This window comes from Pantherophis guttatus, chromosome 13, assembly GCF_059756535.1.
Source record: "Pantherophis guttatus breed Tessera chromosome 13, ASM5975653v1, whole genome shotgun sequence".
In the NCBI taxonomy this organism is placed as follows: Eukaryota; Metazoa; Chordata; class Lepidosauria; order Squamata; family Colubridae; genus Pantherophis; species Pantherophis guttatus.
The window spans coordinates 7,565,123-7,592,837 of NC_142075.1; the positions used below are offsets into that span (position 1 = coordinate 7,565,123).

The 27,715-nt window shown below is 48.5% G+C and overlaps 1 protein-coding gene, 1 long non-coding RNA gene and 1 pseudogene across 8 annotated transcripts in view; 2 read left to right on the forward strand and 1 right to left on the reverse strand.

Moving 5' to 3' along the window:
• Positions 1 to 8,421: 8,421 nt before the first annotated feature.
• NR2F2 (nuclear receptor subfamily 2 group F member 2) lies at positions 8,422 to 27,570 on the reverse strand. Of its 4 annotated transcripts, none has more exons than XM_034424764.3 (3): positions 26,240 to 27,570; positions 14,156 to 14,683; positions 8,422 to 10,393 (listed from the first exon to the last, which is right to left on the reverse strand). In XM_034424764.3, the coding sequence occupies exons 1-3, from the start codon at positions 26,280 to 26,282 to the stop codon at positions 10,119 to 10,121; spliced, it is 846 nt and encodes a 281-aa protein (XP_034280655.1). In that variant the 5' UTR covers positions 26,283 to 27,570; the 3' UTR covers positions 8,422 to 10,118. The 4 variants fall into 4 exon arrangements, with proteins under 4 accessions (XP_034280655.1, XP_087734077.1, XP_034280654.1 ...); XM_087877951.1 differs by having other exon boundaries at positions 27,368 to 27,490; XM_034424763.3 differs by lacking the exon at positions 26,240 to 27,570 and adding an exon at positions 17,231 to 18,769.
• Positions 18,154 to 19,546, forward strand: LOC148112148 (uncharacterized; annotated as a pseudogene). The gene is made up of 3 exons (XR_015729793.1): positions 18,154 to 18,209; positions 18,475 to 18,792; positions 18,825 to 19,546. The product of XR_015729793.1 is annotated as an uncharacterized LOC148112148 (transcript).
• LOC117669945 (uncharacterized) overlaps positions 22,813 to 27,715 on the forward strand; it is a 44,108-nt gene continuing 39,205 nt past the window's right edge. Inside the window, exons 1-2 of one of the 3 annotated variants that reach the window (XR_015729771.1) lie at positions 22,813 to 22,929; positions 25,176 to 25,354. This is a non-coding gene — a long non-coding RNA (uncharacterized LOC117669945). Of the gene's footprint in view, positions 22,930 to 24,766; positions 25,355 to 27,715 lie in introns of those variants that run through there. The other 2 variants (XR_015729770.1, XR_004592547.3) reach the window with 2 other exon arrangements.

The following is a 27,715-nucleotide window of genomic DNA, read 5'->3' on the forward strand; positions in this document are numbered from 1 at the left end:
GTAGGGAACATACATACATACATACATACATACATACATACATACATACATACATACATACATATATACATAAACAGACAGAGACAGGCAGACAGACAGACAACATCCCAAGCGCGATCAAGTCTTAACTCGAGGTTAGAAATAGCAGCTCCAGAACGAAAAGCTTCACGTTCAAATCTTTACTCCCGTGTTGTGTACTTAAAAAAAAGAAAGGAAGGAAGGAAATGAAAGGTTCCCCTGATTTTATTTCACATTAACCCCCCTACAAGTCTCGCTCTAATTATTTTAATTTTATTTTGGTCAGACTGTAGAAACCAAGGCAAAGCGGTTGATGATTTGTTAGACCCAAGTATTTTTCCCCCTTCGGTCTTTTCCCCGCGTTTGGAAGCGACTCGGCTCTTTGCTGCGTGGCTCCATTTAGTCGCGTTGAAGAAACCGGAGGGAGTAAAATATTCACCTTCCTTTGAAGCGTTTTTAATGGACATTTATTAAAGCGGTGTGGGAGGGGTGGGGGTGGAAGAGGGGCGGGAAGGAGGGCGAGACCGGGCTTCTCCGGGGTTACAGTTCAATTAGTGTGCAGAAAAAGCGAAGGCGATGAAGAAAAGGAAGCGGGGACCCTTCTTCTAGCTTGGGGTTTCTACCCCTGCCCCCAAGCGACCTCGCCAGACACGGTTGGAGCAAGTTAACCCAACACTTCGCTGCGGGGAGACCAGGAAGGAGAGCCAACGTTAAGGAAGAACAGCCCCGCGCGACCCCTTAAAACCAGCTTTGCATAAATCCGACGGAAGGTCTCGGGCTTCTCTCCCTTTAGAGCGGCAAGTGCGTCCTTCGCGGAGAAATCCCAATATTTATCATGATGATTTTGCTCTGATGAGGCTCCCGCTTCGATCCGCCTCATCGGAGCTCCCTCCCTCCCTCCCTTCCCCGCGAGCTTCTCAACTCCAATTCTAGCCTCCTTCAAGTCAAACAAAACCACCAAAAAAACCCTAAGGGTCAACAGGGAAGTTGTGAAAAACGGGGGAAAGTGGAGAGGTTTGGAAGGAGGGACGCAGGGATCGAACTCCGCAGTCTCTTTCTGGCGACCCTCAGCCTCACCTGAATTCAAGGGAAGAGTTCAATACAAAAGCAAGCTCCGGAAATCTATAACGGGGAAATCTATCTATCTATCTATCTATCTATCTATCTATCTATCTATCTATCTATCTATCTATCTATCTATCTATCTATCTATCTATCTATCTTTCTTTCTTTCTTTCTTTCTTTCTTTCTCTTCCTTCCTTCCTTCCTTCCTTCCTTTCCTTCCTTCCTTCTTTCCTTTCCTTTCCTTTCCTTTTCTTCCTTCCACACCATCTTTCAATTTCCTTCCTTCCTTCTTTCCTTTTCCTTCCTTCCTTCCTTCCACACCATCTCTCAATTTCTTTCCTTCTTTTCTTTCCTTTTCCTTCCTTCTTTCCTTCCTTCCCCATTCCCGTCTTTCAGACTTCCTCCCCCAAGAAAATAAAGAGCTAAGGAGAAACGAGCAGCACAATTCCCCCCCCCAGTTTTTATTATGTGGGGGGGTGTGGGGGAGAGAGAGAGAGAGAGAGAGAGGAATAAGCCTTTTGATTCAATTGGTTTTATTCTCTTTTCATTTTGCCTTGAAATGCTGTTGTGAAAGTGGCTTCGGAGACAGACAAGGCAGGATTCCCTCTCCTGCTTCCGGGGGTTCTTGGGGCCCAATCATTTTTGGGGTCCACAAGAGAAGAAGAAGAAGAAAAGCCCAGGGATCTGATCCTGCACCCTCCTTTCGCCTCTCTTCACTGGGGTTGGAGAGGTTTTTTTTTTTTTTGGAGAGGGTTGAAGGATCTAATTGAGAAGGCAGAAGGAGGAGGCAGCCACAGTTGATAATAAGCCTTAGTCTAATAGGGTTACTTAGGATGACTCCTAACTTAAGAAGAGACAGGCCCAACCCCCCCCCAACCCCCCTAACCTTCCAATGTCTCAGTCATTCCCGGTCAGGGTTGTCGAAAAGGCAGCTGAACTTTCTTGGGTGCTGTTGTTGTTTTTTTCTTGTTTGAAAACATTCTCATCCAAGAAAGTTCTGAAGAACTGAAAGAGCTCCTTGGATGAGAAGCAATTTTTTTTTTTTAAAGAAACAACAGAGAAAGTCCAATTGCCCTTTGGGGAAAAAAAGCACCTTCCAGTTCAAAGTTCCTTATTTCTAAAAGAGCCATGATGATGAAGATGAAGAAGATGAAGAAGATGATAGTGGTAGCGTCCTTCCCCTATAGTTGTGGGAAAGAACTCTTACCACCTATAACTGCTCCCATTTCATTCTGTGAAAAGGGGCCTTTCTATCTAATTCCTTAAGCTTCTTTCGAAGTTTGTGCAAGAGAAGAAGAGGGGAAAGAAATAAAATAAAACCAATAGGATTGACAGATAGTCTTTTTTGAGGGTGGGTGGGTGGGTGGAGGGAGGGAGGGTCTCATTAGTTTACTGTCCAAGCAAGTTAAGGCGTTCTTGGACTACAGCCAGCCTTCCCACCTGCCCTGTCAACCAGGGGCAAGTTTGATCCAAATTGATCCAAACCCCACCAAGGTTGCCCACGCTGCTGCTGCTGCCGCCCACTGGAGAAAGAAGAAGGGGGGAAAGGAAGCAAAGGCCGTGGGGATGTTGACACAGGAGGAGAAAGTCCTTTACATCTTCTTCTGCCTTTCTCCTCCATCCCATTATTCTCTCGAGAAGGCTGCTTGAAAAAGAGAAGTTATCTCCCGCGCGTGTGGGGGGGGGAACCCCCCACTGGAGATCTTCCTTGCGCTTGGATGCTATCTTAAAACCACCTTGTTTCTCCTCCAACTTCCCCGCGCACTTTTTGTTTTTTCTTCGGGAGAAAAAAAAAATATCCCTCTTTAAAGGGATATTTAAGTGGCCTCGTTTGGATAATAAACGGTGCCCCAAGAACCAAAATCAAGAGACTTGCTCAATCGTAAGACTCATATTGTAATATAATAATGAGGTTATACGGTTATAGTGCCTTGTCATATAAATCTGCCTCCTTCAAGTAACTTTAGCTGAAAACTTCTTTCCTTGGCAAACATATGTGACTTCTCCAATACACACACATACACACGCCTTTTTTTAACATCCCAAATTCTGAAATAGCTGCTCTGAACTCAACTTCCTTCAATCCGAGTCTCCTTAAAGAAGATTATTCCTTTGTATTGCAATCTATTTCTCCATTGTATTATTATTATTATTATTATTATTATTATTATTATTATTATTATTATTATTATTATTATTATTATTATTATTGTCGTCATCATCATCATCGTTTTCTGGTGGGAAAAGAGAGGCAAAAAGACGGAGAATCTTCTCCGTCTCTCTCTTTCATGCTCTCCCTGTATAAATATATAACGTTTTAATGGCACAACTGATGTATTAAATGAGGCAGTTTTACAATTGGGCTCGGCTGCGATGCTAACTGATTACAACCGCCTTATCAAAAGGGCCAGAGGATTTATAACTCGGCCTGGGCACGAGCCGGGATGACAGACAAACGGAGAGAAGCGGGGGGGGGGGGGAAGGTGGGTTTGAAAAAAAAATCTGGTTTGTATTAAGGGGAGATCTTAAAGACGGGACGGGGGTTGCTTGCGCGCCTCGTTTCGTGGCTGAACCCCCACCCTTCCCCACTCCCCCAAAATCTCCTGCAAAGACACGAAGTTCCCAGGCCTGCCGAGCTGCCTTTCCGGCCCTTGCTAAAAAGTTGCCGACTCGGAGCAGGCGCGCCAGCCAGCCCCGGCGTTTGTCACCTCCTTAAGCAGAAAGTTATTTACAATCGGGATGCGAGCTGTTTATTCAAGAGGCCTGGCCTGGTCTCGCTGGGCGCTCGATCTCTTCCACCCGCTTTCTTCCGGGTATTCGGTTTCCCCACCCCCACCCCTTTGGGGAAATGGGGAAGGGAAGAAGGGCATCCCCCTAACTTGCTCTCTCTCCCCCCCCACACACACACATTCACACTCACGCACTCACACACACCCAGAGACCCTTCCGCTAAGGGTCTCGCCCTCTCCAGCGAGCCTGCTGGCTTAAAAAAAAAAAAAGAAAAGAAAAATCGCATTTATTTACCTCTAAATAAATCTTTCCCCGCCGACGCCAAACGTGTCTAGGCGGATCGCCCTCGCCCTGCGTTCCGCTAGAATAACTCTTAAGGTAAAAGGTGCTCTACGCACGATTGCCTTCTTTTTATTATTATTATTTTAAAGATCCCCCCCCCCAGAAAATGATCGACTCGAAAGACTCTTTTCGTTTGCAGAGGAGAAGATATTTCGGGGGTGGGGGGGGGAAAGGGGGTCGCAGACATAGGAAAAATCAGGCCTGGGAGTATATATATATATATATATATTGTTTTGAAAGGACCAGGTATAAACCTGCCTTTCACTGGACATCTGCATCTGCACGGTGTGAAGTTTAGTAGACCTGGATGGGTTGAAGGCGCCTATGGGCGGGGGGGGAGGGGGAGGCAGTGAAGGATGGGGGTGGGAGGCTGGGGCAACCTTGAGGAAGTAAGGTAACTTGGCCCAAAATCTCAGCCTAAAATAAGAGGCCACCAAGTTAGCGCTTCATTCTAGGAAGCCAAGATACAATGCAGAATTGAGGGTGGGTGGGTGGGTGGGTGGAAGGAGGGGGATGAGGGAGAGAGAGAGAGACGAGGCTCATTCGTCTCTCTGAAGAGAGTACACAGGTCTCGCACCCTTCTAATGAGCATCTTTCGTTCAGAGACGGGGGGGGGATATCATCACCCACCCACCCCCGACCCTTCGTCTCCTCGGCATTTGCTATTTTCTTTTAAAAGACACCACTCTGGTCCTTGCCTTGAGCTAAAACGCCCTTTCTTTGCAACGCGGGGGTCCTGACCCTTCTGCGCCCCCTCCTTAAAAAAAAGGCCACCAAAGCCCAGGGTCCAGCTTCTGGGCCCCACTTCCTTTAAGACGATCCTTCTCGTGTTCCCATCGAAAGCTACAACAACAACAACAACAAAAACAAAAAACAAAAAACCGGACCCTGCCCGGAGGCGCAAGCGCTCTCCCCCCAACCCCTACGATCCCAGCAGCAACCTTAGATATTTGGGGAGGGGGGTGTCGGTCGGTTGGGAGGGAGGGAGGGAGGGAGAGAAAGACACATGTCTTTCAAATTGTCAGCCGGGTGCTTCCTCTTTCATCATAGTAAGAAAATCAAGGCTTGGGGTAAGAAGACTCGGTTTGATCAAACCGGCGTAATTCAGCCTGGATTTTTTTTTTTTTTTTCGAGATTCAGCGGAGCCTCACTCGGATTTTTTTTCCGGGGACCCGAAATAACAGAAGGAATGAAGGAGTTCAGTAGAAGAAGACAAGAGCAGAGGGGCATCTCTAAAGCACAAAACCGCCCCCCCTCTCTCTCCCTCCCTCCCCATCGTCCCACTTCATCCCTGGGATGGGGTTGGTGGTGGCTTTGGCTATTCGCATCTTCCCAAATTGGGAAAGCCAGGCTTCTCTTCTGGCAGCGGAGGCGTCCTCCTCCAAAGGATGAAACGAAGAAACGCCCCCAGCCCCTTTTTCCCACCCCGAGCCAGCGTGCAACAAGCCGTGTCCTTCGCTTGCTACCAAGGCCCATCTCTGCTTGGCCTGGCCTGGCCTCAGACTGGGCTCTAAGTAGGCTGGAAACTGCCCGCAGCTCCCAGCTTTGATGTCCATCCCCGTCGGGGAAAGGGGAAAAAGACCCCGGCCTCCTTTTGACAAGGATGCGGGGTGGTGGTGGGGGGGGTGGAAGCAGGAGAAAAGCTTAGCTTTCTTTTTTACAACGCCAGGCCAGCGTCTCTCTCTGCCGCCTTCGGATTCCTTAAGCAGACCTCCGGGCTCTTTCTCTGCAAGGCCCTCTGGGGGGGAAGGGGGCGGCGGGGGGGAGACACCATGTTGGGGCAGTTTTTGTTTTGTTTTTTTGTTTTTTTCCACGGCAGGGTGTTTCGCACCGCTCCACTCCGAGTCTCCCCCCAACCCCGGCTCCTGAAAGGATGCCCCGAGCGCTCTCGATTGCTAGCGAGGTCAAGTTGCCCGAAGATGCCTTTGGAACTCCTAAGCGCCAGGCCTGCGGGGTAGGAGGTATGTGTGTGTGGGATGGGGATGAGTGGGGGGTTTGGAGTGCTTGGCCAAGGCTAGGTTTCCCCCTTCCCCTGACCTTTCGGCTTTAGCGGGAAGGGATACTGAGCTGTCTCTAACTCGCCCCTCTCCCCTTCTTTGTGCCGCGGAACTATGGGATGGGGCCAAAGGGAAAGGGGTCCGAATGTAGGGGGGGGTCGTGGGGAGGAAGAACAAGTGCAAAATGAGGGTTTCTTTTTACTATGGAGGAAAAGGAGGAGGGAGGAGGAGAAGAAAAATAATAAGGAGAAGGAGAAGGAGAAGGAGAAGGAGAAGGAGAAGGAGAAGAAGAAGAAGAAGAAGAAGAAGAAGAAGAAGAAGAAGAAGAAGAAGAAGAAGAAGAAGAAGAAGAAGAAGAAGAAGAAGAAGAAGAAGAAGAAGAAGAAGAAGAAGAAGAAGAGGAGGAGGAGGAGGAGGAGGAGGAGGAGGAGGAGGAGGAGGAGGAGGAGGAGGAGGAGGAGGAAGAAAGAAGTGCTTTAAAACATCCTGCTTAAAGCTGCTTCTATCCTTTGCTTCTTTCTCCCTCCTTCTCAAAGTGAATTGCTGCCTTCATTTTCACTTTCATGCAAAACATAAGTTCAAAGAGTGGGGGAGAGAAAATGTTGTCTCTATTTGCCAGCCTTTTAAAAAAAATCTTCCTCAATTTCAACAACCCCCTCCCCCCCCTCCAAGCAATGCTTTAGGCATCTCTACCCAACTCTCCATCGTTCAGGTCAATTTCTTGGGATTGGTCACTTGGGGGTCTGGCTTTTGCCCCAGATCCCAGCAAGCTAAGGAAAACTTTCCTTAAACTGCCCTCAAATGCCCTTTCTCCAGTGTGGGTCAAAACCAAGGTGGATCCACCTTAGAGGCTTCTGATTGGCAGGGGACGGATGGCAGAAGAGATGTTCTCATTGGAGAAGCGGTTTACACCCTTGCCAAGGCCCTTCTTCCATGCCTCTTTCAGCCCAAATAACTGGTTTTAAAACTCAGCTTGGAGAGGGGAAGCCAAGAGGGTTTACAACCTCCAAGACACAGAAGTTTGGAGACCAGGGAAGGAAAAGAAGAGAAGAGTTTGTCTGGGGTTGGCTTGAATCGAGAGGGCCTTCTCCCTTCTTAAATGAGAGGAAGGCCAAGAAGAAAACTTTGCAAGCAAGGTCTGGGGGGGGGGGGGGACGGGCATCAGATCACCAAGGAATGCAACAAAACCCAGCTTCTGAAAATGATGCTAAACCACCAGCTCCTTTACTAAATACCCCCCCAAGTAGCCCCATTTTGGAACGGGGGTGGGAGGGGTGGAGAGAAATCTTCGAAAAAGAATCCGGCTTCACCAGCTGCCCCTTCAGAATCAGGCACAAAGAAGTGCCATCCACCACAACAATATGAAAAAAAGAAAAAGAAAAATAGAGAAAGCGCTTTTAAAGGCCATCGGATCAGAAGGGAAGGAAGGGACCGGGCGGGGTGGGGGGTTGATATTAGAACTAGAGGCCTAATCAAGCAGAAAATTTGGCAGGCTGGTTCAAAAGGCCACAGGGCTATATAGGAAAAGCCCCCCCCTCTTTTTGAAACTCATCCCATTAAGTTCAATGCTCACACTGGAGGTTAAGAGGTGTCCTTAAGTACCCTGTTTTGCAGACTCTTCTAGACGGTTTTTTAAAACACTGTATACCTTTCTCTCTTCCTTACCCCAAAAAAAAAAAAAAGGGAGGGGGAGAAGTTGAACCTATACAAATATTCTCTCCATTGGAAGAACAATTTCACACCTTAAAATGACCACAAACAATTCCAGACAATGCAGCCCCCATCGCTTTGCTCCAACCGGATCCGATTAGTTCTACAATTCACATCCATCCTAATATTGTGATCTTTCTCAATTAAATAATAAAACATAATCTAGAGTGACATTTCCTATTTTTTACACTTCAGGGAAAGAAGTAACTTTTCTTTCTTCTTCTCCCTACTCATTCTGTGAAATTAAATTATTTGTGATGACAGAAGGGGGGAGGGAGGGAGGGAGACTGGCTAAATATGCTCCAGGCAACATTTTGGACATTTAATTTTTGTTTTGTTTTGAAGAAAAAAAATCTGACTGGTAGAGCTGAATCTCCCTGCCATCACCAATATTTCCTTCCATTCTGCAAATTAAAATAGAACTGCGATCCAAGCTCCCTTTTGACACTGATTTTTGACCAGATCTAAGTAATCCAAAGTATATAAAGAGATGTAAAAACAGTGGCACACTTAAATCACCCATTCCCCACCAGGAGAATTAGGAGAGTCATACAAATGGTCAGATATCAAATAATATTTTAATTTCTGAATACTTTCAATTTTTTTCCTTGGAATATAACACACAAAGACTGGACCAAACAGTTTTCAGTTATTATAACTTTTACAGTATACAGAAATGTTGCACTTAAAAAAAAACCTTCCGTTTTTTTTTCTTTAAAACACAAAAAACTGTAAACTCTAAGGTACTGAATCAACCACATTATCTATAAGTGCCAACAGTAGTGTTATTTTTTTTTGTCATGCTGAATTCAATGGTTTTTTTTTTCTTTTTCTTTAAAAAAAGGGAAAATATCAACAAGTATTATAATACAAAGAGCTTGCAAATATACAAACAGATAGAGGAACTCGGACAACTAGGCAGAACCCAATTTCATTCAAATTACAAAAAAGTTAACTTTGTGATGAGTCTCTCTGGAATTTCTGTGTACATATATGTATGCATGTTTTTTTTTTCTTTACCAAAACCATCTTGTGTCTTGGACACAATCTCCCTCCAAAAAAATAGCCAATTCCCTTCCAAAAATCATATTTTGCCATATATGCATTTATGTGTTTTTGTGTGTATATGTGTGTGCATTGTATATACATACCACACATACACATCACACAATTGACACATACATCTCCAAGCAGGTTGATCGTGGTTCACTTTAAAAAAAAAACGCTATAATTATAGTTGTTGTAGCTTGAAGCTAAATTTTTGGCTGACCGGATTTAAGTGCGCTTCCATCTTTCTAGAATTATTTTTTTGGGGGGTGGGGGGTGTCTTTATTCCCAATTTTATGATCTTCTCAGAAACCTTTCCAAGACAGTTTTAATTCTTTCAGAACATATACTTTTTAAAGGATACACAGTTCTTTAAAAAAAAAAAAGAAAGAAAGAAAGAAAAGAAAAATGAAACCAAGATTATATCAAAATTATTATAGAACCACAGAATAAACTGGTTTGGAACCAGGATTTCTTTTTTTTTCTTTTTTTTTTAAAAAAAACCAAAACAAAATCCTATAGGTACACAGACAATGTTGGACAAATCAATAATTTGGAGAGAGAGAGAGAGAGAGAGAAAGAGGGAGGGAGGGAAGGAGGGAGGGAGGGTGTGTGTGAGAGAGAGACAGAGAGAGAAACAGAGAGGAAGAAAGAGAATTTTTCCCATTATGTTAATTTTCTACAGGTTTGCTTTTTAAAAAATGCACTTTTAGTGAGAGGTTGCATTTCGAAGTTTTAACACCCCCTCAAAAGAAAGAAAGAAAGAAAGAAAGAAAGAAAGAAAGAAAGAAAGAAAGAAAGAAAGAAAGAAAGAAAGATTTTTTTCAAAAGAGAGAGAGAGAGAGAAAGAGAGAGAGAGAGAGAAATAGTAACTTGTGAAAGACAAGGGAATTTTAATGCATTGTGTAAAAAGTCCATTGAACAAGTCTCTCTTTTTTTAAAAAAAATCCATAGTCCATTCAAATTATTCTCCTCTCTTCTTTTAGCCAAGATGTGACATCCTTGCTTAACCGAAGGACGTTTACACAACCGCCAGACCCCAATGTCACTCGCCATTCCTCTGTTCCAAATTTTCCATATATTTTTTTTTTTACTTTTTGCTTTTGTTTTGCTTTGTCCAAATTCTCTGATTTGCGGAATTACATGTTTTATTTATTTTTATTTTTCCTCTCTCCAACATATTATTTTTCCCCCTTTTTTCCTCCCCTCTTATTGGATGGCCATATACGGCCAGTTAAAACTGCTTCCGGATAGTAGCATATCTCTGATAAGGGTTTCTATGGGGGTTTTACCTACCAAACGGACGAAAAACAATTGCTCTATGACCGAGGAAGAGACGGTGCGAAGAGAGGGGAGACGTAACAACAGTTTCCCAAAACGGGTGGGCTGGTTTGGATACTGACTCCTGACGTACTCTTCCAGAGCGCACTGGGACTTCTCTTGTAAACTTTCAACGTGGGCAACATCGGATAGACCACACGCATCTAGAAGAAACGGGAGTTCAAAGAAAAAGAGAGTGGGGAGGGAAGCCATCATCAGTGTTAAATAAGACACGGGTTTTCTTTTAACAAATGGACACACAGAGACACCCCCCCCCAAATCTTGGCCACCAATGCAAGCGGTGCTGAATTGACTGCAGGGCCGAGTTGCTATCCTTGTAGGCCCCTGTTCAATATTGGCCACCTTACACCCTGGTTAAAAAGAGGCTTAGGCCAAAGGCCTGAAGATTTTCTCTGGCTCATTTCAGCCCCCAGGTCTTCTTGCACTGGGCGGCCCAGATGAGCTTCCCCCATCCCACCCCGGCCCTCTCACCCTTCCTCCCTTCCACACACCATCCAGCCCCAATCCATTCCAGCTGCACCTGCAATTGAAGCTGCTCTTAACCCAACCCCCCCCCGCGGAACAATCAGGGGACTTTCTCCCGAGGAAACCTGTTTTTGAGGCAAGCCAGCTTGCTTTCTTTGAGTGTTTAAAATCGTCCCTCTGTCTGTCTGTGTGTGCTTGATTGAGGAAGACAGCACGCTAAGCACGTGCTGGAGCCCCCCTCCCGGCAGGGTTGCCGAGGTTTCTAAGTCTTAATTGCCCCCTCCATTCTGAAATTGGGGGGGGGAGGGAGGGAAGTCCGTCGCCCTCTCCCCGAACCTGCACAGATTTTTTTAAAAAAAATTTTGCATGGTGTTGGGAGAAGGGAAGATGAAAAAAAAACAAAAACCCAACCTTATTGAGAAAAATAAATGATGACCGGCAGAATATGTGAGAGTTTTAAAGAAGGTAGTAGGTTCAGAAATTCGCTGTGCTCAGCTTCAGAGAACTGAGCCGAAAGAAAGGAAGGAAGGAAGGAAGGAAGGAAGGAAGGAAGGAAGGAAGGAAGGAAGGAAGGAAGGAAGAAAGAAAGAAAGAAAGAAAGAAAGAAAGAAAGAAAGAAAGAAAGAAAGAAAGAAGCGATTCCCCGTAAAAGAGATACCGCAGTTTCTCCTCAGTCTTTGAAAGTGATTTAAGTGGTCCTTTAAAACTGATCTTGTCAGTTTAGCTTATTCAAGGGCAGCCAAGCAGAATCTGATCTCTCTCTTCATTAGAACTGTTTTCTCCCTCTTCCCCTCTGCTGGCTTTAACACACACACACACTCACTCACACACACACACACACAAATATACTCACCACATATAATATATATAAAAATAAAATAAATACGGTTCCACATTTGACAAGCTAAAAAACAAGGAAAGCCCCCTTTTAATCAAAAGCTGCCTCGAGACTCAGGTTGTGACCTTAGCTGGCTGAGTAAAGTACCAACACATGCATATTTTGAAAGACATTAGAATCCCTGTCCAAGATCTATAGAAAAGGCCCAGGAAGGGAGAAAAAAAAAGGGACAGAAAGAAAGAAAAAAGAAAGAAAGAAAGAAAGAAAAAATCAGATGCCTCTCTGCGGGCTTTCAAATACATGCCAGGCCCTGCGGTATATTAGGGTATCTGAATTGGTCAGTCCCGCATCCGTTTCCGCCCCCTCCTCGTTTTATAACTCCACAAAATCAGATAACAGAAGTTTTATCTACCTTGCAAAGGCAATTTACATACAGATCCGCATTTTGCAAACAGTCATAAATCTCGCACTTTAAGAGCAAATCCTGCCTTGAAGTGTTTCCCCGGAAAGGGGAACAATATTAATAGCACTAATTGCAATCATAATCATAAATGCGGAAGATAAATTTCTTTGAAGTCATTTTTTTTTTTTTTTGGAGAAGGAGAAAGGTAGAGTTTGAAGGGAAAGCCCTAAGATACTTCTCCCTCTCTTAAAAGACACAGAGAGATCCACAGACAGAGAGAGACACTAACTCCACAAACACACCATCACACAGACACACAAACACAACACAACAGGCTTCGTTTCTAGAATTGTTTCTGACAACCAGCCACGTTTAGAGCTCAACTGATTTGGGTGGGGAACCAAGATTTGAACAGGGGGAAAAAATGCAATTATGGAAAGCAATAATATATAAAAGGAAGTTCAGGTCATGACCTAAATTTTGGACAAAGTCCAGAAAGGCACTTGGTTTCTCCCAGATCTCCCTTAACACAACAAAAATCTGAATTGTGAGAGTTTATTTTCTCATATAAACTGCACTTAGCCAGGCCAGTTTCCTGATAGTATGGTTATTTCTATATATATGTGTGTGTGTGTGCATTTTCACAAGCCTTGCCTGCATGTATACAGGAGTGAACATTTTTTCCTAGGATTATTTGCTATTTAGGAAAGAAGACATTTTCAGATATGACTTCCAACTGCTTTCGCTTGACTGTCAGGCAAACATTACAGACCTGATCTCGTGAATTGTTATTGTTATTATTATTATATTACTCCGTGTAGTATAAAAGACAGGGATGATTTGAAATATTTGAGATGTCTTACTCAACCAGGTCGAACCATGGGGCTTATTAGATTTCATCATACCTCCCATTGTTGTTTTATAACTGTAACACTATTTTTATACAGGAGAAAGTTGACACAGAAATATATTCACTCCCTAGTTAGAATTTCCACCCCGAGCCCCATCTTTGATGGTTCAAATGGCCTATTTTTCTCTTTTTATGACTTGCTGAAACGGAGAGAGGGAAGTCCTGCCATTTCTGAATTACAGTGGCCTTATTATTATACATTGCAGATATTGATGAAAAAAAAATATGATTAGGGAGATTCGATTCATAGCGAGCTGCGGTTTGGGAAAACAGCAGTTTCAAGACGTGTGTCACATAGGCTCACACGTTATATTTTTAAAGTATCATATTTTCTAAATTAAGGACAAAACCTGTCTCGTTGTTTAGACACGGTTAGTAGGCCAACCGTTGTTATAGTGGAGATTATCTACTCTTAACCACATCTAGGATCGGATCAGGTTTGCTTATGGCAGTCAATGATGGCGGTTGTTGTTATTATTATTACGCTCAGCGGTCTATCTCCTGGCTTGGCGATTTTATTTTGTTTTTGATTTTTTAAAAATTGAAACAAGTTTGTTCATTGTCCTTTTTTTTTTTTTTTTGCATTGGCTGACCAGTGCCGTTTAGGAGCTTTCCGTCTTTTCAATGGTCTCAAAATATGAAGCTGGGATGTTCTGCCTACTGGCACAAAAGGCAGTTTTCTCTGAGCTCAGTGAGACAACTCTAGCGAGCAAATGTCCACACCTCCATGACAGACACACTTCCCATTCAACAGCCAGCCATTCAGAGGGGCTCCATTAAAAAAAAAACAAAAAAAAAAAAAACAGGGCCCTGGAGTAGACCCCACGTCCCTACAATTTATCCCCTTCTCCCACTCTTCGCAATATATACTTTTTCGACTTCTTCCTGCTCTTCTTTAAAAAAAAAATTCTCTTCTAATGAAAGAGAAGGTAACTTTCCAAACTTTAACCTTAGGCCTGCACAGCTGACACAGATACAGCAGGACGTGTCTCCCCGTCAAGCCATAGCTCTAATCCCCCTGTCTCTCTCCCCCCCAACCCACAACAAAACGCCCCAGAGTGCTCCCTCTCTCTCCCCCTCCCTCTCCCCTTTTCCATTTCTTCCAGGAAAATGGAGAAGAAGGGGGAAAGAGGAAGGGGGTGGGGTGAGTGGGGGAAAGAAGGCTGGTTTCTGAGGCCCGAATCCCACTGCCCACCAGCGCTGAAAGAACCCCCCCCCCCACACACACACACAACCAAGGCAGAGACAATCACACACACCCCCAGCCCCCAGCAGAGGCCGCCCCCTACCTGAGGTGAAGAGGACAATCGCCTTCAAGCAGCTGTATTCCGCCGAATCCACGTGTAGGGCTTTCAGCTTCTCCACCTGCTCTTGGAAAATGCGTATGTGGTCCATAAAGGCGACCACGCGGTCGGCGGACATGGGCGACGCGTGGAGGCCGGCGGCTGCCAAGAGCGGGGCGACGTGGAGAGGCATGGAGCACTGGGCGGCGTTGAGGACAAACAACTCACTCCAGGTGAGCCTCAGGAGAGCCACCTGGTCGGTGATCTGGAGGTCGGGGAAGAAAGGAATGTTCCGAGCCCATTCCACGGCGCTGAAAAGCATCCGAGCGGCCAACTCACAAATGTTCTCGATGCCCATAATGTTGTTCGGCTGCATGCACTGGCTGCCGAAGCGAGAGGTCGGGTAAGGCTCTGCCCGCAGCAAGAGAGAAATATATCCGGAGAGGTACGAGTGACAGTTCAGGGGGTCCCCGTTGGTTAAGGCGAACTGGCCGTGGGTCGGCTGTGTAGGCGGCATTCTGCCCCGCTGGACGGCTGCAGTAAATAAAAAAGAAACTACAGCAATTAATACCTGCATTGCTAAGGAAGGCTGAGGGTGAGGATGATGATGGTGGTGGTGGGGCTATCAGAACTACAGCTGGCTGGTTTTCTGGGGAGGGGGCAGCAGGGGGGAGATGGAGGGGAGGGGGAATCAAAGGGAAAGGTCAAGACACGAGACACCCCCTTCGTCCACCGACTGGAAGTAGAAACCTTCACATATTTGTGTGATAGCTGGGGTGGGTGGGAAGGAGAGATATCTGGCCGTGGAAGGGGGTCTAAGAATTTTTAGGGTTTCAGCCGAGGGGGTGCAAGGCTACGAGGATGACCCTTCCCCCCCCCATCAAGATCCAAACAGCAGCTATTTGGAAACGGCCTCGGGTGAAATTGTCCCACGTTTCCAACCTCCAGCTTTCCTCCTGAAACCTTTTCTCGGCCTTGGCCTTCCTAAGCAGCCCTTTCCTTGCACTTATATATAAAATATATATTTTAAAAATAATCATAATAAAACAAAAACAAAAAAAGGGAGGGGAAGGAGAAAGATTCGCCAGGCCAAGAGAGAGAGAGAGATAAAAGAAAGAAAGAAAGGGAAGAGAAGCGAGAGCCATCTCCAGCGCGGCTTTCGCACTCTCTCTTTCTCAAAACAGGCCGGAGGGAGGGGAGGGGAGGGGGGGGAAAGAAAAGAAAGAAAGCAAAATAAATACAATCAAATAAACAATTGCCCGCGGACCGCGGGGGGGGGAGGGGGGAAGGGAGGAGTGGGGAGAAATATAGGTCCTCCAGATCTTATTGTTGTACATTTTTCTCCGCTGCTCCCAGCCGAGGGCGAGAGAAAGCGAGGGGGGCTGCCTGCTGGAAAGCCCGGGGAAGCCCTACAGAAAGTGGGCCTTTGGTTTTGTTCATAAATTTACGTGGTGGTGACAGAGACAGAGAGGCAGAGGCAGAGGCAGAGAGAGACAGAGAGAGAAAATGAAAAAAAGGCGAGATTCACGGCAAAGAAAGCCGAATCAAGGCAGGCTAAGCGTGCGGTGGGAGGGGGGGGGCTTGCCTGCAGCCTGACCCCCGAAGCTTTCCCAAAGCCGCCAAGACTCGCTTCGAAGCTGCTTTCACACACACACACACACACACCCAAAAAAACAAAAAAGAAATACCCAACCCCGGGCGCCTGAGAAGAGTGGAAGAGGGCGCGCTACGCCATTAAAACAAGAAACCCGCGGCTCGCCTTTCGCTCGCCGAGCTTTCTCGCCGCGGCGCTCCATCTTGCGAAAAAGAAACAGAAACCGAGAATGAAAATATAGATCAGCATCAGCAGCCTCGTACAAATCAAAATAAAAATCCCCGCCCCCGATGCTTCGATCCCCTTTCAGGCTTTTCAAGGCTGCCGAGGTCTCGGTTTCCTTTCTAGAGCTTCGCGTCTTTCACTCCCACCTCCCCCAAAACACACTCCGACCCCGGCTTCCCCCAGTCTGGGCTCTTGCAACGCCTCCCCTCCGCTTCCGAACCAGAGACAGGAAAAAAAAAAGCGCTATTTCTTAAGCAAGAGAAACGGGGTGGGGGGTGGGGGAAAAACCTTTTTAAGGGTCATTTTTCCAAGGCCGAAAAAAAGGACCTCGTGGAAGCAAAGCGAGACCTCCTCCGGAACTCCGGGGAGAGCCGAGGAAAAGCGAGTGGAACCTGCCGGAATTCCGAACGGAAGAAGCCCCGATCGGAAAGCTCTCCTGCGAGTGGATCGATCGATCCCGGGATTTTATTTATGGGTTAGGGTTATTTACAGAGCAGGAACCGAAAGGAAGAAGGCTGATGGGGAAGGAAAGGAGGGACGGGGTGTTGTGTGTATGTGTGTGTGAGAGAGAGAGAACAAGGGAAAGAAGTTTACGTAGCTGAGATTTTCCGGAGCTCCCTGTGTTGGGGAGACTGAGCCCCCCCCTTTCTCAGCCTTTAAAAAAAAAACAAAACCTGGTTTCCTTTCCCGGGATTTATCCCAGCTATGGGAGACCCCCGACCCAGTTCGAGGAGGATGGGAAGCGGGAAGAGAGCGCGGAGAGAGGAAAGTTGTTTTGGTTTAGGGTCGGGAGTCTAAGGAAAGCCATTTTAGTCCTTCCAACACCCCCCTCCTAACCCCGAACCCAGAAACTCAAGGCTGTTTTCTCACCCCTCGCCTCATTTCCTCCCACTCAGGAGAACAAATGAAGCCCAGACCAGGGCTTTTTAAAAAAAAAAGAAGGAAAGAAAGAAAGAAGGGAGGAAGGAAGGAAGGAAGGAAGGAAGGAAGGAAGGAAGGAAAGAAAGAAAGAAAGAAAGAAAGAAAGAAAGAAAGAAAGAAAGAAAGAAAGAAAGAAACAAAGTACTACCAGCACCTCGACTTTGTCCGCCAAAACAAAATATAGTTTTCTTTTTTAAAAAAAATCAAGCCTCCAGACCTCCCTCCGCAGGCTGGATTTCAGTTTTTAGGGGACCCTTCATACCGGGAGGGGCTACTATCCCTGCCTCGACTGCCCTCCCCGCCGACGGGTGAGAAATGGAAAACAAATGAAATTCCAATACCTTCCCGTCTCATGCCAACCTTCAGGCATTTCTTGAGGCGACAATATTGGCATTGGTTGCGGTGATGCTGGTCAATGGGGCAGTTCCGGTTCGCGCGGCACGTGTAGCTGAGGTTCCTCCGGACGCTCCGCTTGAAGAAACTCTTGCAGCCTTCACACGTAAATTGCCCGTAGTGTTTGCCGCTGGATTTGTCCCCGCACACCACGCATTCGATGTGCTGTTGCTGCTGTTGTTTCTCTCCTTGGTTTTGCTGGCTGCCCGGGGTGGTTTGAGCCGGGGTGCTGGGGGGCCCACCTTGGCCCGGCGTCTGTGGGGTGTGTGGGGCGCCCGTGGGGGCTCCCGGCACAGGGGGAGCTTGCGAAGGCTGCGTTCCTTGCGGGCCGGTCACATCGTCCTGCGGGTCTCGCCAGGCGCCCACTACCATTGCCATATCTAAGGGACACCGTGGCCAAATCGCGCGCCCCCCCGTCGCTTCCTGTGGCCGCCGGATCCGCTCCTCCGGCCGGTTGCGCCTGCCGTTGGAGCCGGAGCGAGCTGCGGCGGTCTAAAAAGAAAAAGTGGGAGGGGGGTGTTGTCCACTTTTATATTAGTTTATTTGCTCTCCCCCTCCAGCCTTTTTTTCCCCTCTCTCTCGCAGTTCGCGTTGGCAAGTTGTTCTTGATTTTTCTTGGCTTGGGAAGTTGCTCTGGAGGAGAAGGCAGCGCGTCGTCAATCGGCGATGGTGCTGGTTTTCTTTTAAATTTTCCCCTTCTCTCGCTCTCTGGTTGGCTTCTTCCCCCCTTCCTTTCGCCGGTCCTTTCGTTCAGTTTAATTTAATGCTTTGGATGGAAGGAGAAGGGGGGGATGGTAGGAAAAAAAAAAATCTCGGACGGCTCTTCCGCCCCCCCCCCCTTCCCGGTACAATTGCAAAAATAGTAAATAAAATGCGGGAAGCAGACACGCACGCACGCACGCAGCAGGCAGGCACCCGAAAAGTGGGGTTGAGAAAAGGAAAAGGGGGAACGCGGACGAGTGGACCAGAGGGGGGGGAAAAGAAAAAAGAAAAAGAAGAAAAAAGAGGCGAGGAGGAGGAAGAGGAGGAAAGCGCGAGGCGATTGTCTGTTAGCAAAAGGGGAAGAAAAGTAAAAAAAAAAAATTACAAAAGGGGAACGGCTGGGGAGAGAGAAGAGAGAGAGAAGAGAGAGAGAGAGAGAGAGAGCGAGCGGTTCCCTTCAAAGATCTCTCCCTCCCTCTCTCTCTTGAAGCCGACCCGAGTTGCAAGAACAGAGGCGGGGGTCTGGGGGCCAGATCCAGCGAAGCCCGCAGTCAGCCATTCAGAAAGGCCATGGAAAGCAAAGCCAGGCGAAAGCCAGCAGCAGCGGCAGCTCGCAGGAGGCGCAGGCGAGCCCAGAAAGAAATCCCACGCTCGGCACGCCGGCCCTGCTCCTGGCGGGGTTTCGATCAGATGCCCCGCTCGGAGTTTGGCGAAGCTGTAGAAACATCAACCGGGGAAGAGAAGGAGGAGGAGGAGGAGGAGGAGGAGGAGAGAGAGAGAGAGAGGGAGCGAGAGGGAGACGGGGCGGGCGGGGGGTGGGGAGGGGAGGGTGTGGGGGGGGACGGAAAGGAACCAAACAAAAACCACACGCGCGCGCGCTCCCACTCACACACGCACCCTCCACGCGCTCACGCACCCGCGCGCGCTCTCAGCCCCCCCGCACACACTCACACAGACACGCATCCCCTCTTCCTCCCTCCCTTCCCTTCCCCAAAAATCGGAAGTCTCTCCCGGCGTCTTCTCTCTCTCTCTCTCCTGCGCTCGGCTTCGCTCCTTTTTTTTTTGCCGTCGGCTGCTTCCCCTTCTTCTTCTCTTTTCTTTCTCCTCCGCCCGGTTCTTCTTTCTTTCCTTTTTCCTCGCCTCTTTCCTTTCCTCCTCCTCCTCCTCCTCCTTTTCCTCCGCGGCTGCGGCTACTCCGGCTCTCGTTCCCTTTTCCTCCTCCTCCTCCTTCCTCCTCCTTCTTTTTCTCCTCCTCCTCCTCCTCCTCTTTTCCCTGCTGCCGCGGCCGCCGCTGCTGTCGTCGCCGCCGCCGCTTTGCCCGCGCCTTATGCTACTCCCGTTTCTTTCGCAAGTGGGTCTCTTTAGCAAATCTGCTTCCTCGCACAACACATGGGGCGATAAGGGGAGGAGGAGGAGGAGGAGGAGAGGGAAGGGGGGAGGGCGGGAGGGCGGGAGGCGGCGGGGCTGGAGGCGGAGGAGGAGGAGGAGGAGGAGAGAGGATCGGGGGAGGGAGGGAGCTCGAGCGAGCGAGCCAGCCGGCTAAGGGGGGCAAACCGGCGTGAACTCTCTCCCAGGCTTAGAAACCCCCCAGCCGGGGAGAGAGAGACCGATAAAAAGACGGCAGGAGGAAGAGGCGAGGGGGCTGGACTCGGGTGCCGAGGGCGGGGGGGGGGGAAAGCACCCCAGAGAGGAGGAAGGGAGGAGAAAAGAGGCAGAAAAAAAAAAGGGGGGGGTGTTTAATAATAAATAGCAAGGGGCAATATGTATAGCTCTCTATGCACCGGGGGTTTGGCATGCATGTGAAAGTAGGAATCGTGGGGTGGGGAAGGTGGCCGCGTTGGGGTGAGTGGGGGGGTGGGGGGGCGGAGAGAAAGAGAGCAGGAAGACAAGAGATTGCAAAAGCGGGGAGGGGAAAGAGAGAGAGAGAGAGAGGGAGGAGGGGGGCGATTGCACAGCCCCTCCGAGCAATACCAGCGACAGAGGCGATTTTTAATAAAATAATAATAATAATAATAATATTAATAAAAGAGGGAGGGGAGGAAAGAGGAAAGAGGGAGAAGAACAAAAAAAGAAAGAAAGAGAGAAAGAAAGAAAGAAAGAAAGAGAAAAAAGAGGAGGGGGAGGCCAGAATCCCAGGGATGCAATATGCGGGAGAGGAGGAAGAAGGGAGGAGGAGGAGGAGGAGGAGAGGAGGAAGGGGGGGAGCTAAAGGAGTGAATGCGATTGATGGGAGACCGGCTGGGGCGAGCGGCGGAGGCTTTTCTCCGCGCTCAGCTCACCCAGCTCTCTATATAGTGAACTTTGACACCGCGGCTGCAACTTAGCACACGTTGCCATGGCGACCGCTCGCCTTATAAGGCAAGAGGCTGCCTTTGACTGGTCAAAAGCTCGCGGACCTCCCCTCGCCCCTCATTGGGCAGTTTAGCCTTGTGCGGGGCTGGGGGGGGTGGGGTGGGGGGAATGGCTTGGGAAGGCCCCGGCAAAAGTCCGCGCGGTCCTAAAGCGAGTCCTTTTCGGCTCCATCCCTCGACACTCTCACTCTCTCCCGCCTCCCTTCCCCCCCCCCGCTTTTCCATCCATCGCTCTGAACCGTCTCCGTCTGTTTGTCTGTTTGTCTGACTTCGTTTTTTTTCTTTCTTTCTTTTTCTTTTAATTCCCCCCCCCCTTCCCTTTCCTTCCTTTTTCCATCCCTTCCAACTCCTTCTTCCCAATTTTTTAAAGTGAGATATTGGAACAACAGTTAAGATGATGAGAGTGCATCATCATCATTATTAGTGGTGGTAGTAGTAGTAGTAGTAGTATCACAGTAGGACACGATCCCTCTTTTATGGTCACGTGGATTGTTTTTGTGGAGACACTGAACTTGGTTTTTGAAGCTGGGATTTTAACACAGGTGCGTGTGCCTTAAGGCAAATTTGCAGCCCTCTTTGGAAGATAATGTTGTTGTTAGATCAGGGGTTGCGGTCCTCACGTCTTGAGGCTGAACAGAGGGGGAAAGATGGGGAATTTTGGGAATATTGGAGGGGGGGGATGAGAATCCCATTTGGGCTACAGTGGGAATTTAATTATACCTGAGAAAAAAGATTTGAATCAACATTTTGCACCACTAAGAATCACTTCAATGCTGAAATCCCCCATTTAGATCCATTGCGGATTACAGTTCTACAGGTAACAAGAGGGTGAACTTTTGAATCACCTGACACCTCCCAGGGTAAGGATAATAATCATAATGCAACCAACCATAGTGATAATAACACGGCCCGACCTCTTTAATAAAGTGAAACACTTATAAGTCTCTTTAATATTCTCACCGCTGATCTTGCGGTTTGCCCAGACTTTTAAAAAAAAGTCTAACTTGATCTCACTGTCTGAGCCAAGCAGTTTAAAACTGGATTTCCAAGCTTGAACATTTTACGAAATTCTTCCTCTCTTAGGTTAAAGCTCTGCTTTCTTTTTAAACTCTGGGACAAAATTGATCCTTCCCTAAAGGTAGAGAAACCCAGCCTAATTTTTCTTCTTCTGCAGGACCAATTAACTCAACACAGAGAGAATCGGAGGGAGGCGATGGTGGCGGCCAACTTTAGAACAGTGACCTTAAACTTCAGGGTTCTCGTGAGATCCCTGCCATTCTTCTCGGCCACACCGATGATGATGATGATGATGATGATGATGATGATGATGATGATGATGATCTCTAACTTTTATGACTTTTGCTCCACGTTTCTTTCTCTCTCTCACACACATGAGAACGCCTAAGTAACAAAAATGTCTCCACCCATTTCAGGGTGCTGCTATGTCTCCCCAAAAAAGAGGCTTCATACCCAGATACCTGTCCTGGGCCAAGGCAAGGAGAACAGAAGGGGGGAAAAAAATAGGACCAAGCAGGATTTTACTCCCAAGAAAACACGCTTAAAAACCACAGAAGGGGCAAAAATTTCAGAGATGCGTCCTTGCCTCCTGTTCACACGATTCCATTTCTGCCTCTTAACCAAGTCGCCTTTATTTTTAAGTCGCCACAAAAACCCAGAGCAAACAAAATCGCCGCACCGAAAGGAAACACCTCAGTGTTACGAGGGATGTCCAGAACAACTCAATTAGTTTTTTTAAAATTAAATTAAATTAAATTTTATAGTCTGAGTGGAAGGGAACCACTCCAACCTCCCAGCGATCCGTAGAAATCCAGACCTAAGAAGGGACATGGATCCAGTTTACCAATCTCGGCAAAGAAACCCCTTTTTCCGAGAAGACAAACAAACCAATAAGTAAATAAAAAAGTCTATATAGGGTTAGCATTGGACTGGAAAAGAGAGGATAAACCCCCCGTATAAATATATAACCTGTGCAATGCGGTGCATAGGGATGCGGGCGGACGTGATGGATACGTACACACATACAAACACACGGAGAGCAATCTGTACGAACATATTTCTGTGTGTTTGTGTGTCTGCTGAATATACTATATAAATGTCTGTGTATTTGGAGAAACGGAGGTAAGTTACACGCGTTCGAAGGGAGCAACAAAATCTCGAGAGTTCGGGGTCCCGCAACGACACTCCGCATTTGTCCCTAATGAAATCTTACGACCTCATTTCCTCTCTTCATAATACACCTTTTTTGGGGGGTGATGGAGAGGGGACAGCAGAAAGAAAGGCTGCTGTTAAAGAGCTGGCAGGTGTGTGGAGGGAAGTCAGGAAAAATGGAAATATGAACCTGTGTTCGCTTTCTGGCCCAGTTGGAAATTCCGCCATGCTTGGCCCTTTCCTCTGATCAATTTCGAGGCGAGGGTGAAAAGCCCCCCCCTTCTCTCTCCCCGGTGCAAAATCGCCGAGCCGTCGGGTGGCGCCTAGCGCCTGGGCCCTCTTTCCCGACCTCTCAGCGCACATAAGAAACACGGCTGCTTCTATGCGCGCACACAGGTTGCGTTCACACAACAAGCTTAAAGCAGGTCAGAGAGAGATTAGCGGCTGGGCTGGGGCATATGAGGGGCTAACTTGTGCTAACCTTGTATGCGCGGGGAGGGCTGGGGGGGGCACGGCCGGGGCGAACCCTGGGAATACCCAGGGCCGATTCCTCCAGCGGGTTAACTTCAGTCGCCAGGTGGACCTGTTGCCGGTCAACCCGGCCAGCGAGAAGCCGCAGTAACCGAGCTGGGGAAGGTCCCCGGTGTCTCGCAACCTCTGCGAGGAAGGGTCTGGATTGCCCTCGCGCGACTTCTTGCAGGCAGGATCGGCCCGAAGAAGCCAGCAGGGGGGAAACGAACAGCACACCGAGAGCCGGGTATCTTTTCCCCCCAGCACAAAGGGGACGAGAGAAAGAAAGGGGGGGGAGAGCGAAAGAGCGAACGAGAGAGACGGGCTAGGGAGAAGGGCGGCGTGCGGCTTTGTCCCGTGTGGAGTTTTTCTGGACCCGCGCGGAAGAGAAACGCATTTACCACGGAAAGGGGAAGCGCGGAGAAAAAGGGAGCTGCCAAGCAGATCCAGCGACAGAGCGCCGATCCCTTTCCCTTCTCTTCCAAAGCGCTGTCGGTGTTGCCGCCGGCCGAGGATGTTGGCCGGGCGCAGCGGCGGCTGGAATACCTAGCCGGCGGGCAGGCGGGGGAGAGTTAGGGCTAGCCGCAGGTAGCCCGCGTGGCATGTGAAAGGAGACTCGTCCGAGCGCGCAGAAATCAGGGATAACTCAGTTATCTGGGATCCTCGAGGAACCGGCTGAACCCGGGTCCTCGAAGGCTGACCGTTGCAAGGAAGGAAACTAAGTTCGTGGCCGGGACCCCCGCTTTAACGTTCCACCCTGAGGATGTTCTAGAAGGCGGACTATTAGTACTAACTTTGGGTGGTTGGTGACAGGCGACGAACGCCGGCAGTTGGAGTAAAGAACTACGTTCATCTGCCCGTTTGAAAAACGGGGGTTCGGGGCCGGAGAAATGGAAGGGAGGGGGTGTCTGATAACAAACTGAACCAAGACGAAATAGGGGAGAGAGAGGGGCAGAGACAGGAGAAAGGAACAAAGCCAAACTAAAGCAAAGCCAAAAAAGAAGAAGAAGAAAAAGTTGAGAAGGGGGAAATCTCTTTCTCTTTGTTTCGGGCCTTTTCTCCTTCTTTCTCTCCCCTGCCGGGCCTGTATGTGGGTGGTAATTCGGAGCGGTCCCGTCCTTCTCGGCCGTTCTTTTTTGGGGGGCAGCTCTAGCTGGAAGAAGGCTGCTTCCTCCTTGGCCCTCTGGCCGTTTCCCTTTCCCTCCCAGCTTCACCCGAAAGACCCTCGAAGAGTATGTGAGTGTGAAAGTGGCCCACCCTGCGTAGCTCTGATCTTTCAAGTCTATGTAATTATTTTTAAAACCGTTGGGCTAGCTAGTGGCACTTTTTTTGGGGGGGTGAAACCCCCCAAGGACTGCCAAAGCGGGACTTTTTGGAAAAAATTACAGTGCGAAATTAGAACATATGCTGGCAAGAGAGCGAGAAGGGACGGCGAGGGAGAAAGGACGCGCCAGAGAAGGGGAGAGAGGGAGGGAGAGAGGGAGGGAGGGAGAAAGGGAGGGAGAAAGAGAGAGAGATGGAGGGGGAGAGAAAAGAGGGAAAGAGAAAGGATAGATATTGGGGAGGGGGGGGGCAAAGAAGCTGGCTGAGAGACACCAGAAGTACAGTATGCGCCTGCCCCCTAGCGAAAGTCTATCTCTGGCATTAAAAAAAAAAACAACCCTCAACTTTCAAAGAAATACGCGGCTCTTAAAGTGAAAGGTGCTTGTTGGGGTGGGGGGTGGGGGTGAATTTGCACGCGGAGCCAGGCTAACTAGACAGACGGACGGACGGACGTGGGGGAGGGGGGGGCAGAGTGAGAGGAGCAGAGGAGCCGCGGCAGAGAAACTTGTCGAGTTTTTAAACCTCTCCTTGGTTTCTCTGCTCATCCCATCCCTTCGCCACCCCACCCCCACCCCCGCCGGACCTTGAATTTATCCAGGACAGGTTGCGTTGACCCTCCGGACTTCGATCGAGCTTTATTGCAGCTTCTGGGGAAAAAAAGGCCTTTTCTTTTAAAGGGAGGGGCGAGGGGTGAGAAGGGATGAGTGCGGGGATATCCCCCCCCACCTCCCCCGTTCCTTTTACAGGCAGAAGGGGAGGATGAGTGTGTATTTCTTGGCTGCAGGGCAGGGTGTCTCTTTTCCATGCCGTATTTTTTTTTTGTTTTGTTTGTTTAAAGTGACACCGGCGTGGTGGTGATTTTTAATTCCTCTCCCCCCCCTCCCCGAGTTCCACGCAGCACGCAGACGCGCGCCCAAGATTCACACGCGCGCACACGCGCGCACCCAGAGTTGGAAGGGGCCAAACAAAACTTTGCGCCCGAATCTTGGACCCAAGCACGGATTCCTGCTGGCGACGGTGAGTACCCCCTATTCGTGATATTATCAGAAACTCTTAAGCGAGGGAGGGGTGTCGGCTGGGGTTTGGGGAAAGCAACTTGTTGGGGGTTGCGGGGAGGAATAAAATAAAACCAAAGCTATTCCTGCAAAAAAAAGGAAAACAACAACAACAACAATCCCCAACTCAGCCTGCACGTGGTTACAATCTGGGAGACGAATTCTTGCCTTCGGATTCCCTCCACCCCATCCCACCCCCGCCCCAGGCGCTCCTCTTCGTTCAAATCTTCGCTCAAACCCCCCCATTATCCATCTCCCCGGTGGTTGCTTGGATTCAGCTCCCCTCCGAACTCTCTCGCACGATTGGCGGTGGGGCTCGGGGAGCGGAGAGGTGCGGTGCCGCTACTTGTCTTTAAGGAGCCTTCTCACGACAGCTCGCCCCGTGCACCGGCTTCTTTCTCGGGGTAACGTCGGGACCAGAAGCCCTTCCAGCTCGCCCTATCCCGCGTAAACCTTTTGCAAAAAGGTTTCCAGCTTTGCTCTGCTCTGCTCCGGGGGTGGGTGGGTGGGTGGGGGCGGCGTTGACTTAGGAAGGCAAAGCCCCGGTTGGGAAAGTAGCCCATAAGCAGGGAGTAAGCTTGAGAGTGCAACACAAAAAGCTCAACACGATCACACGCAATAATAATAATAATAATAATAATAATAATAATAATAATAATAATAATAATAATAATAATAATAATAATAATAATAATAATAATAATATAGAAAAGTAGAGAAAGAGAGAAGCACTCCCGCCTTCCCCCCCCCAAAACGCGTTCGCAAGGAAGGGGATGGGGGGGAAGAGAGAGAGAGAGAGAGAGGGAGGCAGAAAGAGAGAAAGATTTAAAACGAGAATTAAACATACCCAAAGTATATTTGCTTTGTTCAAGATCCCAAATCGCTTGCATCTTCTTCTTTAGTTGGGCAGCGGTTGGCAAAATTGCTTTTAATTGTTATTATTATGATTATTGTTTTGCCCCTCCCTCCCTTAGGCTGCGAAGACGTATCTTCTTGGTGTTTATCTAGGCGGTTGTGCAAACTGTGGGTTTTTTTTTTTTTTGGTGTTTTTTTTTTAAGCGAGGGGAGGTGTGGGGGGGGGAGAGAGAGAGAGAAAAGGAAGAGAAGGGGGAAAAATTACAAGGGAGGAAAGACGAAAGGCTGAGATGTTTCTAAGTCTAGGAAGAAACCTGTCCCCCCCGCCCTGTATTCTTCTCGTTAAGAATTTTTTTTTAAAAAAGGGGGGGGTCGTGGTGGAATTATATAAATATATACAGACACAATCTAAGTTTAAGGGGGGGGGAGGTGAGCTTCTCCACGGTAGTGGAGGAATGTAATAAGCCTTTAAAAAAAATAGAGGATGGGATAGAGAGAGAGGAAAGAGCCCCCCCACCCAAATGTTAAAAGATCTATGGCTCTTCTCACTCCTTAGAAGGAAGAACGTCTGGTTACACCGTGTTTGAGGCTGGAAAGACGAGACTTTGGGAACACACACACACACACACCGACAGACACGCATGCACACCCCCCTCCCCCAATGGAAAAGGAGAAAGAGGAGGGAAAAAAAAAGAGGCTTCCAAATTAAATGTGTATTGTAGAAAGGTGGAAAAACAGATGCTTATGCGTTTGGGTGAAAACGAGAGTAGGGTAAGAAAAAAAAAACACCAAAATCACAGCAACAACAAACCACATTCAAGACCTGAATTGCAGCTGTCTGGGTGGGTGGTGGGTGGTGGGTGGGGGTGGGAAAGTCCGAAGCTCCAAATTCTAGGTCTTATTATTATTATTATTATTATTATTTTGGGGGGCTTCCTTTCCTCCCCTAGTCCTCCCCTCTTCGGCTGCATTCACACAACACGCTCTCCGAGGCCCCCCCCCCACAACCCGGGTTACTGCTCTCCGGGTTCGGATGGACTTCAAAGGCTAAGGTAGCTCAAAAGCCGCCTCCCCTCCCGAGAAAAGCTTTAAGCGAAGACAAGAACCGATCGAGCTTAACTTGTCCTAGGAATGCAGGCAAGGCTTTAGAGGAGCGGGGTTCGGCGGGGCCTCGCCAGCATGGCCGCTTGCTCCCCGCTGCAGGATCGTCCAAATTGACACCCACTCCCCACAACATTTGCCTCCCTCGGTTCCTCGGGCTGAAAGCAAGGCAGACTAGCAGCTCTCCTTCACCCCCCCCACGCACCCACCCACTCTGTAAGCGAGGGGTTGGTGCCTGGAAGCGGGGAAGGGAGAGGGCCGGGGGTGGGGGGCGCGAATGTTCGGTGGGAAACCCCTGGCTTGTCCTGCTGCCTTCGGAACGGCCGGGTGGGTGGAAAGTGATGGGCCAGGTTTTTTTTTGTTAGTT